The sequence below is a fragment of the Macaca thibetana genome, chromosome 3, assembly GCF_024542745.1.
Source record: "Macaca thibetana thibetana isolate TM-01 chromosome 3, ASM2454274v1, whole genome shotgun sequence".
Taxonomy (NCBI): Eukaryota; Metazoa; Chordata; class Mammalia; order Primates; family Cercopithecidae; genus Macaca; species Macaca thibetana.
The window spans coordinates 171541819-171559018 of NC_065580.1; the positions used below are offsets into that span (position 1 = coordinate 171541819).

Here is a 17200-nt window from a genome sequence, read left to right on the forward strand (position 1 = left end):
CATCTTGCTCTGTCTTTATAGCCAATTTATATTGATAAGGGGTAAAATTCATATTTTGCCATCCTTTAAAAACCTATCTATACCAGTTTATGTATGTGTGTATTTAGTGGGTTATTGCTGCTATGTTTTGAAACATATTCCAGACTATTCTTTTACTAATAAACACTTAATAATATCAATACCACTATTAATTTTTATATACAGAATATGTTCACATAATATTAAAACATGATCACATATTGGAATACAAACTCTACATGTTATGTAAAAAGCACAAGATTTACAGGACAAAACTCTGAACAGTGTAGGAAAGATAGAAATTAACAATGTAAGTTTGATTTAAAAACCAGTCACTTGGAAATTAAAAAATCAATTATACTAAGTATCTTTAACATGTACGCAAAGAGCAAAATTGCAATTATGGAATATTTTGAATAGTATGACAACCAGAATAGTAAGATTGTAACTCAAGAGTATAATTTAGAATTTTAAATATGTTATTTGTTAAATAAAAAATAAATATGAAACAGGCTGAATGTTAATATAAGTAGTTAAAAAAAGGCAATATAAGTAATTTAAGAATACCAGTTGGATAGAGCAAATAAAGACTAATGCAGAAATTATAGGTTTAAAAACAAATTCTAGTGTATACATCCAAAATACAGCTTATTGAAAAAAAACTGCCAGACAAACCTCAAATAACAACAAAAAGAACAGCAATGAAGAGAGATACAAATTATAAGTGAGAATGGTCATGACCACTAATACATGAAAATTCATAATTTTGGAGATAATAATTCTTCCCCAAGTCACAATATAATGCATCTCAATTAAAGTTGTAAAATTTTGTTGGGGAGCAGATTTGACAAAAATGATTCTGAAGTCATTTATAAAACTAATGGTTTATAAAGATAAAAACAAGTAAAATAAACATTTGATTAAACATGCTGATATGTAAAAAATTATTTTAAAAAGGAAGGATATGATAAACACAAAATTGAAGACAGTGGTTCCTTCTGGGGGGTATGTGTGTGTGTGTGTGTGTGTGTGTGTGTGTGTGTATGTGCGGAGAGACAGGAGAATAAAAATGGGGAGGATATGTAAATTTGTGTTTGTATTTTCAGTCTTGGGTTGGTGGCATATTAATGGGTATTTGTTCAATATCATTATTTTTAAATTATTATTTTAAAATAAATACTATAAAGTATATATTTAAGGTGTATACCATATTTTGATATACATATATGTAGTAAAATGATTACTATAGTCAAACAAATTTACATATCCATCACCTTCCATGGTTATTTTTTAAATAGTTTTAGTTTTATTTATTCATTAACACTAAATAAATAAGGTAAAATAGTTCTGTTCCAATAATTATTGACTGAAGATTATGATTAATTCAATTGATTATGATTAATTCAATTATGACTAATTCAATTAATAAAGAGTAATGTGTGTATTTGTGTGTGTGGAATGAAGGGTGTTTAGAAATAGGACTTACATTTGTTGGTGTTAAAATATATTGCAAAGTAATAGTAATAAAAACAATGCATTTCTGATCTAGTAATATGCAGTCAGCCTAAAAAAAACAGAGCAGGAGGTATAGAAATAGATGTGTGTGTGTGTGTGGTTTTGTTTGTTAATTATGATAAATGATATACTGAAGAGAATTTAGCAGTCAATCTGGCCCATCTGGTTCTCAATAAATATTTTTATTATCTTTACTGTTATTAAATTGTTATTTTAGGCTGGGCGCGGTGGCTCAAGCCTGTAATCGCAGCACTTTGGGAGGCCGAGACGGGCGGATCACAAGGTCAGGAGATCGAGACCATCCCGGCTAACCCCGTGAAACCCCGTCTCTACTAAAAAATACACACAAAAAAAACCTAGCCAGGCGAGGTGGCGGGCACCTGTAGTCCCAGCTACTCGGGAGGCTGAGGCAGGAGAATGGCGTGAACCCGGGAGGTGGAGCTTGCAGTGAGCTGAGATCCGGCCACTGCACTCCAGCCTGGGCGACAGAGCGAGACTCTGTCTCAAAAAAAAAAAAAAAAATTGTTATTTTAAATTATAAGCTAGAATAAATGATTTAAAAATTATCTTGAGACAGTTTCTAAGTATTTTCAAAAAGATTGAGTTCCATCCTTAATTTCCAATTTTTTACCAGTTTCTCTCTAGATATCATTTGCAGTATTCCTGAGTCATAAGAGAGGAAAGATGATACTGCCACCCCGTGTATGTATTTCCTTTTAGATGTGGGATGCAGCAGGCAGCATGTTCCCTCCCCAGACTTCTTCCCCAGAGCTGTCTATGCCCTAATCCCTGCAACCTGTGAATATGTTATGTTAGATGGCAAAGGGGACTTTGCAGATGTAATTAAAGTTACTGACCATACAATAGGGAGATTATTCTGGATTATCCAAGTAGGCCCAATCTAATTACATAAAGCCTTCAAAGCAGAGAGCCTTCTCCAACTGGAGGCAGAAGAGATGCAGCAGCAGCAGTGAGAGAAATTCACACAAGGACTCAATGGGAAATTTCTGATTTGATGGTGGAGGGAGCAGCATGATGAGGAATTTGGGCAGCCTTGAGAGGCTGAGGGAGGCTCCTGGCTGACAGCTAGCCAGGAAATATGATTGTTAGCCTTGCAGTCATGAAAACTGAATTCTTCCAACAACTTGAATGAGTTATCCCTCAGAGCCTTCAGATAAGAGTCCAGTTTGCCAGTAGTTTGATTTCAGTCTGTGAAACCTGGACCAGAGGAACCAGCTGAATTCACCAGACTTCTGACCCACAGAACTGTGAGATAATACATTGATGTTGTTTTAAGGAGCTAGATTTGTAGTAATTTGTTATGGCAACAATAAAAAACTGACACATGGAGTTATTGATATCGTCATGATTTTGATGACTAACTAGTCTGTGATCTGGATATTAGGTGTCACCATGCCACACTGCCTGATTCTGCTTCAGATTCTTCTTCTTTGCCATCTTTATTGGGTAAATAAGTATATGAAATAAGTACAGTCTATGCCCTTTTTGAGTAACACTAGTTAATTAATTTTGTTATTTTCAAACGTATGTGCTTTAATTCACATGGCATTAAGAGAATCGGTAGTATAGTTTCACTTAGCCAGATGAATCCAGAAATCTCTTGCTCATTGAATCTTCAGAAATGAGAGTGACAGCATTCCATGGATCTAGAATCAAAACATATTAGTACAAATAAAGATCATTAAAAATAAATATGTATGTGTGTGATGATTATGTTTATGTGTCAACTTGACTAGACCACAGGGTGCCCAGATATTTGGTTAAACATTATTTCTGTGTGTGTCTATGAGGGTGTCTCTGGAAGAGATTAGCATTTGAATAGGTAGACTGAGTAAAGAAGATTGCTTTCTCCGATATGGGTGGACTCATTCAATCGGTTGAGGGTCTATGCATAGAACAAAAAGTGGAGGAAGGGAAGATTCATCCCTTTCCTGCCTGCCTGTTTGTGTTGGGACATCTGTCTTCTCACGCTTGAACTGGGACATACATCTTTGGTGCTCCTGGTTCCCAAATAGTGTAAGTTACAGTTTTGGACTTGAACTGTAACTTACACTATTGTCTCTCTGGTTTTCAGACTTTTGAGCTTTGATGAGAACTTACACCATTGGTGCTCCCTGTTCTCAGGCCTTCAGACTCAGACTGGAACGACACTATTGGTTTTCCTGAGTGTTTGTCTGATAGATGGCAAATTGTGGGACTTCTCAGCTTCCATAGTCATGTAAACCAATTCGTGGTATTTTATCTGTCTCCATACATCCATCCGTCCGTCCATCCATCCATCCATCCATCCATCCATCCATCCATCCATCCATCCTATTGGTTCTGTTTCTTTGGAGAACCTTGACTGATATAGTGTGTGTGTATATTTATTTATATGTACATGCATATATGACATAATGTATAGTGTATCTATGTTTTAAGCTAAAAACATAGGTCAGAAAATATTTTTAATCTTTTTGCTGGGAAAAAAAGTATAAGAGCCAGTATAACTTAATTTTTAAGGAGAATATACATGGTAGCCCAAAACACTCATTTGTGACAAAAATGAAAATTGGAATACAATAATGAATTTTTGAAAAGACCTAGATTTTATTGTTTTGGCCTTTCAATGTTTTCATGCCACAAAAATTTGTCAGAACACTTATCTTGTGTCAGACAAAGCACTAGAATTGAGAAGTTCATGTTGAGTACGGTAGACATTATTCCTGCCTTTTGTATTTGTGACAGCTCAGCAGAGCAGGTTTGGTCCAATTAAACCAGCAAGAGTGGGTTTGTATTGATATGAACAGAAAATGGTCTTGATGCTTCTCTGTACTGTTGGGCTATGCCAGCATTCCCACTTTAGGGTTTACTGGCAAGTCCCAGTTGTGAAACAAATGTCCTAAGGTGGAGTATACAAGCATCAATAGGAATATGCAATAGGGGATTGATATGATTTTGATCTGTGTCACCAGCCAAATCTCATGTCGACTTATAACCTCCAGTGTTGGAGGTGGGCCTGGTGGGAGGTGATTGGATCATGGGGGTGGTTTCTGATGGTTTAACACTATCCCCCAGGTGCTGTTTTCGTGATAGTGGGTGAGTTCTCATGAAAGTGGATTGTTTAAAAGTGTGTAACACCTCCTCCCTCTCTCTGTTTCTCCTGCTCTGGCCATATGAAGATGCCTGCTCTGGCTTTGCCTTCTGCCATGAGTAAAAGCTCCTTGAGGCCTCCTCAGCCATGCTTCCCGTACAGCCTGTGGAATCAGGAGCCTATTAGATTTCTTTTCTTTATAAATTATCTGGTCTCAGGTATTTCTTTATAGCAGGGTGAGAACAGACTGATAAAGGGACTGAACTCAATCAGTAGTCAAATGAAGGTTTCTTTGAGGAAAGCTGTAAAGTAAATGATACTTAGGAGCTAACCAGGAGACAAGGGAGGCAGTAGTAGGCTTGAAGACCTAGGAGACGTGAAGAGCATGGTGCAGTCGAGTGACTGATGTTTTGTGTGGTGGGAGAAGCAGAGTGGAATGAGATTGCATTAATTGCTGGGTGAAAGGTCAGCAGCTTTAAGGTATAACCATTTTCTCAGTCTTGACTAACTGCCATAACTTGGGGGATTGGGAAATAGGCTTGATTTTTATTCATTATTTTAAAATTAATATTTAAATATTACAATTTTTTCTTATTAATTATTGCTCATACTTCACTAGATGTGGTTTGTCAACATTCAATAGAATGGAATAGTTCAGGGCAGATGGCTGCTAAGATGGGTCTCTAGATCACTTGTCATCATTATGTTGTGTGGCTGATAAAGATTTTATCTTTAACACATCTCAAAATGTAGTTGCTGACTTCCCTGTATTTCTTTATTCACTATTTTCTCATTATTTCCATGTTTATCAAATGCCCTGTTTGTTCCTCTCTATTTGTTCTCAGTTCCTGAGCCCAGATCTATGCTTTCTACTGCTGCCAAGTCAAATTGCCACACACTTAGTAGCTTAAAACAACAAGAATTTATTGTTATTTTGCACTTCTGTAGGTCAGAAGGTCAATACGGGTCTCATTGAGCTGAAGTCAGGGTGTTGACAGGCTGCATATTTTTCTTGAGGTTCTGGGAGATAAACCATTTCCTTGACTTTTCCAGCTTCTAGAGGCTGCCCACATGCTTTTTGGCTCATGATCCCCTTCCTCATCTTCAAGGCCAACAACATAGACTCTCCCTGGCACTGGTCCCTTTTCACTTCTCTTTCTTCGGCTCCCCTCTTGTGTTTCCCTCTTCCACTTTTAAGAACCTTTGTGATGACACTGGGTCCACCCAGATAATCCAGGAAATCTCCCTATAAAAAGGCCAGCTTAATTCCACCTGCAACTCTAATTCCCTTTGTTACATAGCATAACATATTGACAGGTTCTCAGGATGTCTTGCAGGGGCCATTATTCTGCCCATCACTTGATTGCTATGAATCTCCTTCTTTTTTTTTTTTTTTTTTTAATTGGGTGACATCAAACTCTGATTTCTTTTTTTTTTTTTTTCTCTAGGCAGTTGTCTGTCAAGAGGACTTGATCTCTTGCCTGTGACCTACCCCACATGTTTCTTCTGCACATCCTGACCCCCACGCCTGCACAGGGGACTTCTGCACAGGCCTGACTCCCAGGGCCTGTTATTTTCTGAGTCTGTCTTCTCCATGGTCTGTTGTCAACTGCAGTTTTGAATTCTAGGCTCTCTTATTCTTTATCTCTAGGCAAGTCAATATGTTAGCTTCTTCCTAATGTTGAGAATTATGTGGTGAAAATGTAGAGAGTTAATCATAGTGAGTGATTGTATTAAGCCCTTCTATGGTTTCCAGCAGTCAGAAAGGATAGATGTTGTTCTTCTGCTTGGTGTTATGCAGTAATAGCCACTGCCTTTACAATTTCAATGCTAGCTCACTCAGTGCTTTGTTTTTCAATGAACTGTACCACAGTCAGAAGAATTTAGAGATGGATAATGAGGAAAGAGTCATAGAGTAGGGAGTGTGAGAAGCTGTGCTCATTATCACTTTAAATGTTTACGAAGTGTGCAAAGTAACTAGAATCAAGGAGGCCATTCCTGTTTGCAAGTTTTCTCTCTCTCTCTCTCTCTCTCTCTATATATATATATATATATATATAAATTTTTTTTTTTTTTTTGACAAGACAGGATCTCACTCTGTCACCCAGGCTGGAGTGCAGTGGCATGATCATGCCTCACTGCAACCTTGACCTCCCAGGCTCAGGTGATTCTCCCACCTCATCCTCCCGAGTAGCTGGGACTACAGATATGCACCACCACACCTGGCTAATTTTTAAATGATTTGTAGAGACAAAGTCTCCCTATGTTGCCCAGGCTGGTCTTGAACTCCTGGGCTCAAGGAATCCACCCACCTTGGTCTCCCAAAGCACTGGGATTACAGGTGTGAGCCACTGCACCAGCCTAGGGGAATTTTATTTTTATTTTTTTTAAAGAGAAAATGTCTGTCAAATAAGCCATTGATCATGTGAAAACAGTGAAGAAACTTTCAGCTTACACTTACATACATAAAATATTAGGTAAAACATTTCACAAAAGTTACAAAAAACTATTGAATTCATAGCTAAGGAGTTTCAGTGGCATGGGAATATTTTATTGTGCAATTTAAGTACTTTATTTAATATCATTAGCAATCATGAATTTATAATAAATGGAAAAAATGGCCCAAGAGCACACTGATGATACAACCTTTCTGAAGTGCTAAAATGAGCCATTTGATTCTATTCTACTTTACTCTTTAATTCAATAGTCAAAGCAATGCTCATTCCTATTAGTTACATTTTTAAACTTTAAATTTGTTGTAGACAAAAATTAAACATCTAGAAATATGTAAATTGTCTTACTGCAACAAATCAGCTTCTAAATATGACTATCTACCTCTAAGACTCCAAGGCCAGATTTCGTGGCCAGGAAGTAGAAAGGTATAAAATCTTTAACGGACTTTCAGTTAGTTTTGCCAGTGAAACAGTATTCAGGAAAGAGGTAAACTTTGAAAATGAAAATAAGTGTTGAAACATGATCTCTTCGAAACCCACCCACTTGGCCGTGTTCCTTCAATAAACAGATTCTGTTTGGTGGTGGTGAGGTGGCATTTGATAGTAGTGAAAATTTGAAATCTTGAGATTTAGGGAATAGAGAATAGTTGGAACAATCTGTGTTATTTTTGTTTTTTCTGCTAAGAATCAAAACTGTAACTACAGATTTATGATCAGCTCTCTTAGGCATTCAGGTGAATTTGATTTTCTTGTTCAGTTTCGTGGATTGAACTGCACTGTGATAATACAACGCAGTTTACGAATATTTGAATCAGTAAGTTACTTCAGCTCCTGAAATTCCAGATCAGCCATTTGTAAAGTAATTCGCTTATAACATTGACAGCAAATTTAATTAGTAAATATTTATTTAACAGATCTAATGTGCTTCTTTACAAGTGCATTATATTAGAAAGAGAAAGACTTTTATTTAGAGTCTTCTCTACCCAATTAAAAACATGCTGTAAAGATGAGTCCAGGTGACACATTCAGTGGCTGCAAATGCTTAGATTAGTTACGGAATGTATTACTTGGACTCATCTCATGGATTGTAGAATTATCAGAAATCTGGGAGCAGAGAAAAAATAAGACACGATGTGAAATATAAAGAAATGTGAATGGAAAAGGCAATCCATTATTTTATAAAATATTAACAGGATCTCTAAGGAGTTGATATTTAAGAGGGAACATGAGCAGTAGAGACAGGGGATTTTTAATTTTTTTTTTTTTTTTTGCTATGTTGCAGTAACCAGAAGAATCTAAATCACTTTCCTGTAATGTCTGAAGATTCAGTGTCATATATTTGACTTTAAAGAAAGCACATGTTGCAAAAAAGAAACCAACATGTATTATTTGCTAAGGAATGGAAGGGTTGGTTGGGGCTTTAAGATATGCTTCAGAGAACATTGTGGGTGGGGAGTTTTTAAATGAAGTATCCAACTTGCAAGGCATTCAGAAAATTTTTATCATGACAGTCCCTTGATTTTAGTAACACATGGGATTTTACACTTTCTCGGAGCAATTCAAGTTTCCTTCTCAGAATCTTTTAACTGTTCAACCTAAATTGTATCGTGTCATAAACTGACAATTTTATGGGCTTAAATATAAAATGCTTCCTAAAATACAGTAGAAATATTATTTTAGGAATGAAAATTTTTAGTAAGATTTGAAAATTATTATTTAATGTTATACTTTAGCAAAAGACTTTCTAGGTAGGTAAGACAGATTCCAGTGTGGAATGCTTAACTTTTTCCTCTGTATTTGATAGTGTGTATTAAAGCCTTTCTATAGTAGAAAGTAGATAATCAGAGATTGAATTTTGAAATTAATTAATCAAAATACCTTCTTTTTATGTAATTAAAAATTCAAGTATAGTAAATTATATTTACTTTTGTAGGTATTTAGAGAAAAACATAGGACACAAAAATAATTGTTTAAAAACGAATTTTAAAAATCTATACAAAAGTAAAAATTACAGAATTTAAGGGATCTCTTCTGGGAAACCTATCATAGCTGGCCATATTAAAGGATAAGATTATGTACTGATTCTCTTCTAAGTAAAATTTTAAAACATACTTAGTATAAACCAGAGTTTTGTTGGCTAAAAACCCAGGTTAGTTTAAGAACCTTATAGTGTAACTGAGGTAATTGGACATTTTGGATAATTTTGTTTCCACAGACCTTTATCTTCCTAAAATTTCACTGAAATGAAAATGCTCTTTTCACTTTTTCAATTTTTTTCAAATGTAAATACATTCTTAAATATTAACTTTAGAAAAGACTATCTGAATTTTATTCATAAATGGAGTTTTGAAAGAACATGATCTTACAACCATTGGGCGTGAGTCAACACGAATTTTTGATAGAAAAATTCCATTAAATGAATTGACTTTTTAAAAGCTGAAATAATCAGTATCATAAATGCACCCCTCTTCCCACTTTGAGAAAATTGAAAAAAAAACCCCTGTCTAGACACAGTTGCTTATATAGTTACGGTTTGATTTTATAATTCCTGGAATATAGTACAAACACCTACTATTCGCTGGGCAGCTATTTTATGTCAGACTTTTTCAGAAACTTTTCATGGTTTCTCATTTATTTCTCCGTCAAAGTAATGGGGCAATTATATTTCAGATAGCGAAAATGAGATCTCAGAGAGGGTAAGTGACTTGTCCCAGATTGTATTGTGAGTGGCAGAGGCAGAATTGGGATATAAATCTGTCTTTCTGAGGCCTCTGTTCTTTGCCTCAACCCCCAGCTGCTTCGCCCACAGCCAAAACAGCACTAGCTCTAGGATGACGAACTGTTCCAGTTTTCCCAGGAAAGAGAGGTTTCTGGAATGTGGGACTTTCAAAGTTAAGAGAAAGTCTCCAGCAAACCCAGAAGAGTTCGTCGTTTTATGTGGAGGCATTTATCTCATGGCTACTGCATAGTCAGCAAGACCACGCAGCTCTTTCAGAAGCTTCTTATTCCTGTGACATTATCTGCACAGCGAGACAATTGCTCAGATCCGCTGGGTCAAACTCAGAGAGCTGCCTCCTGGAATAGCTGAATAGCTGTGCTGGTCAGCGCATCGCATGGGAAGAATTGAGCCTGTTATTTATCAATCAATCCCAGTCTTTCATGCAACTTCAGAACTCTCAGATACAATGTTTGAAACATTTTATCACAGCCCAGAACTCCTATTAATTAAAGAGAATATTAATCAAAGGCATTAATTGCATCCTTTGTCTCTAATGCAAACAGAATTGGGGTGTTCTGTGATCACAATGCTTTTCTTATTAATATAGTGTGTCACTTAGCATTTCTTTACTTTTCCTTAATCTAATCTATTACCTTGCTAATATTCCCACATCTCTTTCATCTGAAAGGTTTTTTTCAGTGGAATTTTTAAGTTTCTTGATAGTTGAGCATATTCCTTAGGTCAGCGTATTATATAATATCACAGATTCTGAGGACATACTGCTAATTTCTAGCTGTTGACCCTGAGCAGAGTTACTTAACTTCTCTTTACCCGGCTTCCTCATCATAAAATAGGGACAATAGTAGTTCTTACCATACAGGGTTATTTGTGGGGATTAGGTGAGTCAGTTTATGTAAAGCATTTATAATAACACCTGGCACAAAGAAAGTGCTATATAAGTGCTAGCCACATTAACAATGTATGCTTTTACTGGTCTTGGATGATACCATGTTGTTCTTTGCATGGGGGGCGCTCAATGTTGCACTTGATGACTTGGCCATTGGATGATACCATGTTGTTCTTTGCACGGGGGGCACTCAATGTTGCAATTGATGACTTGGCCATAGTTGGGAGTATTTGGCATCTGGTATGTGTGCTGAAGGTTTTACAGCTACCTTTTCAAAGAGTTAGAAACTTGTTAGTGCTCTGTTTTCAATGTTCTAATCAATCTTATGGTGGAACTAAGAGTATAGTCAATAGTCCTACAGTAGGACTATAGTTCCTACTGGAATTCAGAAAGGTAGTAGTCTTGAATTTGAGGCTAAGAATAGTCTTGCCTTTATATAATCTTAGAGAAAGCTCTCTGGTAATACTTTTTCCTGTAAATTAAAAATGATTTTTCAATGTTGAAACTAGTTCTAAAGAGAAAATACTTCCCCATCATTTAAAATATACTATGTGATGTTCCCCTTCCCGAGTCCAAGTGATCTCATTGTTCAGTTCCCACCTATGACTGAGAACATGCGGTGTTTGGTTTTCTGTTCTTGCGATAGTTTGCTGAGAATGGTGGTTTCCAGCTGCATCCATGTCCCTACAAAGGACACAAACTCATCCTTTTTTTATGGCTGCATAGTATTCCATGGTGTATATGTGCCACATTTTCTTTTTTTTTTTTTTTGAGACGGAGTCTCGCTCTGTCGCCCAGGCTGGAGTGCAGTGGCGCGATCTCGGCTCACTGCAAGCTCCGCCTCCCAGGTTCACGCCATTCTCCTGCCTCAGCCTCCCGAGTAGCTGGGACCACAGGCGCCCACAACCGCGCCCGGCTAATTTTTTGTATTTTTAGTAGAGACGGGGTTTCACCGTGGTCTCGATCTCCTGACCTTGTGATCCGCCCGCCTCGGCCTCCCAAAGCGCTGGGATTACAGGCGTGAGCCACCGCGCCCGGCCATGTGCCACATTTTCTTAATCCAGTCTGTCACTGATGGACATTTGGGTTGATTCCAAGTCTTTGCTATTGTGAATAGTGCCGCAATAAACATACGTGTGCATGTGTCTATCACGGGGACAGGGGAGGGGGGAGGGATTGCACTGGGAGTTATACCTGATGTAAATGACGAGTTGGTGAGTGCTGACGAGTTGAGGGGTGCAGCCCGCCAACATGGCACAAGTATACATTTGTAACAAACCTGCACGTTATCCACATGTACCCTAGAACTTAAAGTATAATAAAAAAAAAAAAAAAATAAATAAATAAATAAATAAAATAAAATATACTATGGAGGCTTAACATTTATGAGCACAGTTTTAATGTAGTGGACTAGGATCTCTAAAACAGTATGCGATTGCAAAGCAATGAGTCTTGGCAGTGGCCTGAAAAGATTTGCCTATTAATACATGAAAGTGCTTTCATTAAAATGTCTATTTCAAGTGAGGAAAACGAAATCATTGTAATTTTGTTATCCCGAGACTGACATGCACTTTAGGATACGTGCCTTTTTAAACTGCCATATGAGGTTTAAATATGTTCAGTAGCTGTCTGCCACATCCACTATATTGTTCTGGGATTCAGAATATTTATTGACATAGTGAATCATTCTACCATTGGTTAATCAAGAGAAGCTGCAATTGATTTAAGGAGGAGCGGCATGGTATATATACAGAAAGCAGCTAGTTTTTAGTAACAATTGAAGTGTGTAGGCATAAAAACAATAAACTGAGGTACAGATTTGAAGGAATATGTATGGATTCCAATAGCATGGCTTCTTTCCTGTTTATAAAGTGAAGTTATCTGGCTTACAACATTAACAATTGTTTATTAAATTTAATAAGCATTAAGCATTATGTTAAATTGATTCATAACTCAAAGGTTGTGATTAGGCATATGAAATATGACTGAAAATGTAAAATACTGACAGAAATGATCCAAAAGTATTTATTTAGGTTGAATGCTTATTTGATATGTTCTGGTATTCAGTAGAACAACCATTCTAAGAAACACTAAGACAATGTGATATAAAGATTTATGATGGGAAGATCAACATATATTTACTTACAAAATAGAGCATCACCTTTTCTAAAGGGCTTCTGGTCCTCTAATTTCCAAACATCTTTTAGGTCATTATATTAAAAGTAATGCAATGATCTTTGAAAACAGAGGAAGTCTTTTTGCAGTGCTGACCTCGGAATATTTCAGGTCAGTGCCACTGAACTGTCCAGCTTAGTATCTAAGTATTGAGGCTGCTCCTAGGAGGGAAATACTGAAGGAAGGCTGAGATGTCTGGGAAGTGTATCACAAGTTAGAGATGATTCAACAGCGAAGGTCTATCTTTCTCCCCTGGTTGTCTTACATTTCTCTCTGAATACTGATTTTGTTGTTGTTGTTGTTGTTGTTGTTCTTGGATAGTCTTTTACTCCTTGAGGGACAGGAAGCAACTACCTAGAGAGCTGATTATAGGGTCACCGAATTGCCATTGGAATTTTGGTGCCAGTTAACTCAAACGTCTGCAGACCACACCCCAAGTAGTTAGTAGTATGTAATAATTGGTAATGTATAAATTTGAATATCTTCCCAGGAACTGGGGGAGAGCTTCCTCTATTCAACAACACCTGTCTGGAACATGGATATGATGCTTAGGGGGGCAAGGCAGCCGTTTGTGACCATATGATGTTAGAAATTTTGAGATAAAAAATTATACAAATGTACATATATTATGTATTTTTTTTTATTTCTGTTTAGAATTTTGGTGATGTGTAAGTGCAGATTATACAAGGTAACTACAGGTGGTGTCAGCAGCTCTAAGACCAGCCACTTGATAGTTGTCTGGAGCTGGCGGTTGTCAGCAGCTGAAATTCTGAAACCAGATAAAATGGCGTGCAAAATATTAATGTCTGTGTGTTCCTAGACTTTCATTTCCTTCTATCTGCTAAGAAGATTCTGGTTTCTCTGGTCCATCATATTCTCTCTGCATCCTTCGAAGGGGGCTGCTGTCATAGAAGAATTTGCGTTTTGGTTTTTGTGATGCAGAATCAGAAGTCAAGGATGATTGCAGAAAGGAAAATAATTTTGCAATTGGGTCGGGGAAAAGGTTTTTTTCTCCCTTTTTAGAAAATGTGTTAAAAGACATAGGAGAGCAGTGGTGGCATAGGAGGAAAATGGATATGAGGTTCAAGAAAAGCAAATGAGGAAAATGGATATGAGGTTCAAGAAAAGCAAATGTGGCAGGCGTTGAGGGTGAGCCATCTGACACCCCGACTAGCTCCTTCATTCCTTGCCTTTCTCTGTCTTAAGACTGGAAAACAAAATGCTCAATATCTTCAGCTCCCTTGCCGGTAGGAGTGACCATGGGCATGATTTTGGACAGTAAAGTATGGGCTAAAGTATATTGGGGGGAAGGCAGCAGTGGTTAAAATTACATTTTTTTGTTGTTGCTGTTTTTAGAGACAGGGTCTCACTCTGTTGCCCAGGCTGGAGTGCAGTGGTGCTGTTATAAGTCACTGCAGCCTCAATCTCCTGGACTCAAATGATCTTCCTGCCTTAGCTTCCTGAGTACCTGGGACTGCAGGCGCATGCCACCACACTCAGCTGATTTTTTTATTTTTATTTTTAGTAGAGAAGTGTCTTACTGTTTTGCCCAGGCTGGTCTTGAACTCCTGAGCTCAAGTGATCCTCCCACCTCAGCCACCCAAGGTGGTGGCATAAAATTACATTTCTGAGTAACACCTTGTAGGAGAAAGCTCTCAGTCTCTTTCCATTTTATTCTTCCAGAACATGGAGTATCCTGGAAGTATGATAATGAAAGTCACTTGCCAAGGATGGCAAAATAGGGAGACAGAAGGAGCAACACTATGGACTTCTGTGCTGAACCTGCTTGCCTACTTTTGAACATTGTGAAGACAAAAGAAAAACCTTATGTATCACGTAGTGTTCTGGCAGACACAGGTGAAGGACCAAAATACTTTAAAAAATAATTCAATGAAGAGACTATTTACAGAGATGGTAACAAGAATAAGGGAACTATATTTCAGGGTTCTCCAGAGAAATGGAACCAATAGAAGATTTTTAAAAAGAGGTTTATTATAAGGAATTGCTCACACAATTATGGAAGCTGGCAAGTCCAAAGTTTGCAGAGCCAGTGTCCCAGTTCCAGTCCAAAGGCTGGATGGCTACTGTAGAGCCACAAAAGGCTGATGTTTCAGCTTGAAGGCTGTCAGGAAGGAGAATTCTCTGTTCCTTGGGAAGGGTCAGTCTTTTGTTCTATGCAGGGCTTCAAATGATTGGATGAGAGCCACCCACATTATGGAGGATAATCTACTTTACACAGTTTACTGATTTAAATATTAATTTCATCCAGAAACACCTTCACAGAAAACCTGGAATAAACTTTGACCAAATACCTGGGCATCCCATGGCCCAGCCAAATTGATACATAAAATTAACCATTGTAGGAACTAACAAGAGATAATACAACACCCAGGGACCAGAAATGCCGGTAAGTGAGAAGGATTAAGGAGGGAAACAGTATTCACTGGAGCCAGCAAGAACTTGAGTCAGAGAAGACGAGCTGCCTCATGTAACTTGTGGCTATAAAAGAAAGTAATCGCCAGAATTATAGCTGTGCCAACAAGAGCAGGAGGCATGGGAGTGGTGGGGAAGACACTATGGGAGATCAATATGTGATCATTTCTCTTCCTACCTCTATTAGCCCATTCTCACACTGCTATAAAGATACTACCTGAGACTGGGTAATTTATAAAGGAAAAAGGTTTAATTGAGTCGCAGTTCCACATGGCTGAGGAGGCCTCAGGAAACTTACAATTATGGCTGAAGTTAAAGGGAAAGCAAGGACCTTCTTCACGTGGTGGCAGGAGAGAGAAGAGTGAGCGAAGGAGGAACTTGCCAAACACTATAGCCATCGATATGTCGTGAGAATTCGCTCACTATTATGAGAACAGCATGAAGGAAACCACTCGCATAATCCCATCATTTCTCACCAGGTCACTTCCTGAATATCTGGGGATTACAATTCATGATGAGATTTGGGTAGGGACACAAAGCCTAACCATTTCACCACCTAAGCCAGAGGGCAGAAGGTCTTGAGTAAAGCTACCATGAAGGTCAGCCTCGGGACACAGAGCAGGGCAGCGATTTAGTACAAGTCAATGGGAGATCAGGATTAATCATAATACTTTAATAATTTAAGCCACTCTGTACATAGTCTCTTTGTAATTTTAAAAAAGCCACCAAAGTATAATTAAGCCATTCAATCAAATGCAATCCTAACTGATATAGCAGATGACAAACGAGTTATATCAGTTGTTGGACTTAACTCCTTGATTGAAACTGTACTATGAATGATGGCTTTATACATGTTGCCCAATTAAGGCATGCTGTAGTGCAATTTACCAGGAACATGTGGTTTACTTTATTTACATAGCAAATGGTTTCATATATTTTATAAATAAATTTTCTCACTTGAATAAAACATACTATATATATGTTTTACATAATTTTTGAGAATGGAAATTTAGTATCTCCATATTCCTGCTAAGGGAATGTTGAACAAATATTTAAATAAAATTGATTTGAAGAGGAACCAAATTAGGAGCCTTATTCTGGTACCGTGTCTAAGGTTCTAGTTAAAGCCTACATTATTCATTGAGGTGTTTCTACCATTCAAAGAGATAGTTCAGTTTGTGGTTGGAGTACATATGATCCAGCTATCGATGGTGCTTTCCTGGAGGTGAATGAGGAAATGATTAGTTCATTTTTGCAGAAATCAGTACATGAGGCAGTGTCTGGATCTTCTAAACTCCAGATGATTCCTGTGGACCATGAAGTTTGGGTCAGGATCTAGAAACTCTGCAGCTGGGGACACAGCCATTCTGCTCATGGAGAAGAGAGACTATATTTTCTGTAATACCACCAAGTAGTTCATCTGATGGGTGGACAAATACATTGATTCAGCCGTAAACCCACAATTTCTGCTTGAAAGAAGATGTGTGATATGGTTTGGCTGTGTCCCCTACCAAATCCCACCTTGAACTGTAATAATTCCCATGTGTCAAGGGGGGGCCAGATGGAGATCATTGAATCATGGGGCTGTTTCCCATATACTGTTCTCATGGTAGTGAACAAGTCTCATGAGATCTGATGGTTTTATAAATGGGAGTTCCCCTGCACAAGCTGTGTTGCCTGCTGCCATGTAAGATGTGGCTTTGCTTACTCATTAGCCTTCCACCATGATTTTGAGGCCTCCCCAGTGATGAGGAACTCTGCGAGTCAATTAAACCTCTTTCCTTTATAAGTTACCCAGTCTTACCCAGTCTCTGGTATGTCTTTTTTGTTTGTTTGTTTGTTTGTTTTGTTTTTTTTTGTTTTTTGTTTTTTTTTTTTGTTTTGAT

The 17200-nt window shown here is 37.6% G+C and overlaps 2 protein-coding genes across 11 annotated transcripts in view; one reads left to right on the plus strand and one right to left on the minus strand.

The window, feature by feature from the left end:
• The window catches only part of JAM2 (junctional adhesion molecule 2), a 215544-nt gene that overhangs the window by 195847 nt on the left and 2497 nt on the right, over positions 1-17200 (minus strand). The gene's annotated exons all lie outside the window — the stretch shown is intronic.
• The window catches only part of MRPL39 (mitochondrial ribosomal protein L39), a 238319-nt gene that overhangs the window by 84434 nt on the left and 136685 nt on the right, over positions 1-17200 (plus strand). Inside the window, exon 11 of one of the 10 annotated variants that reach the window (XM_050784756.1) lies at positions 14565-14604. The exons of 8 other annotated variants lie outside the window; for them this stretch is intronic. In XM_050784756.1, coding sequence (XP_050640713.1) covers positions 14565-14589 — 25 coding nt within the window. In that variant the 3' untranslated portion in view covers positions 14590-14604. Of the gene's footprint in view, positions 1-6075; positions 12069-14564; positions 14605-17200 lie in introns of those variants that run through there. One more of the 10 variants, XM_050784755.1, reaches the window with a different exon arrangement.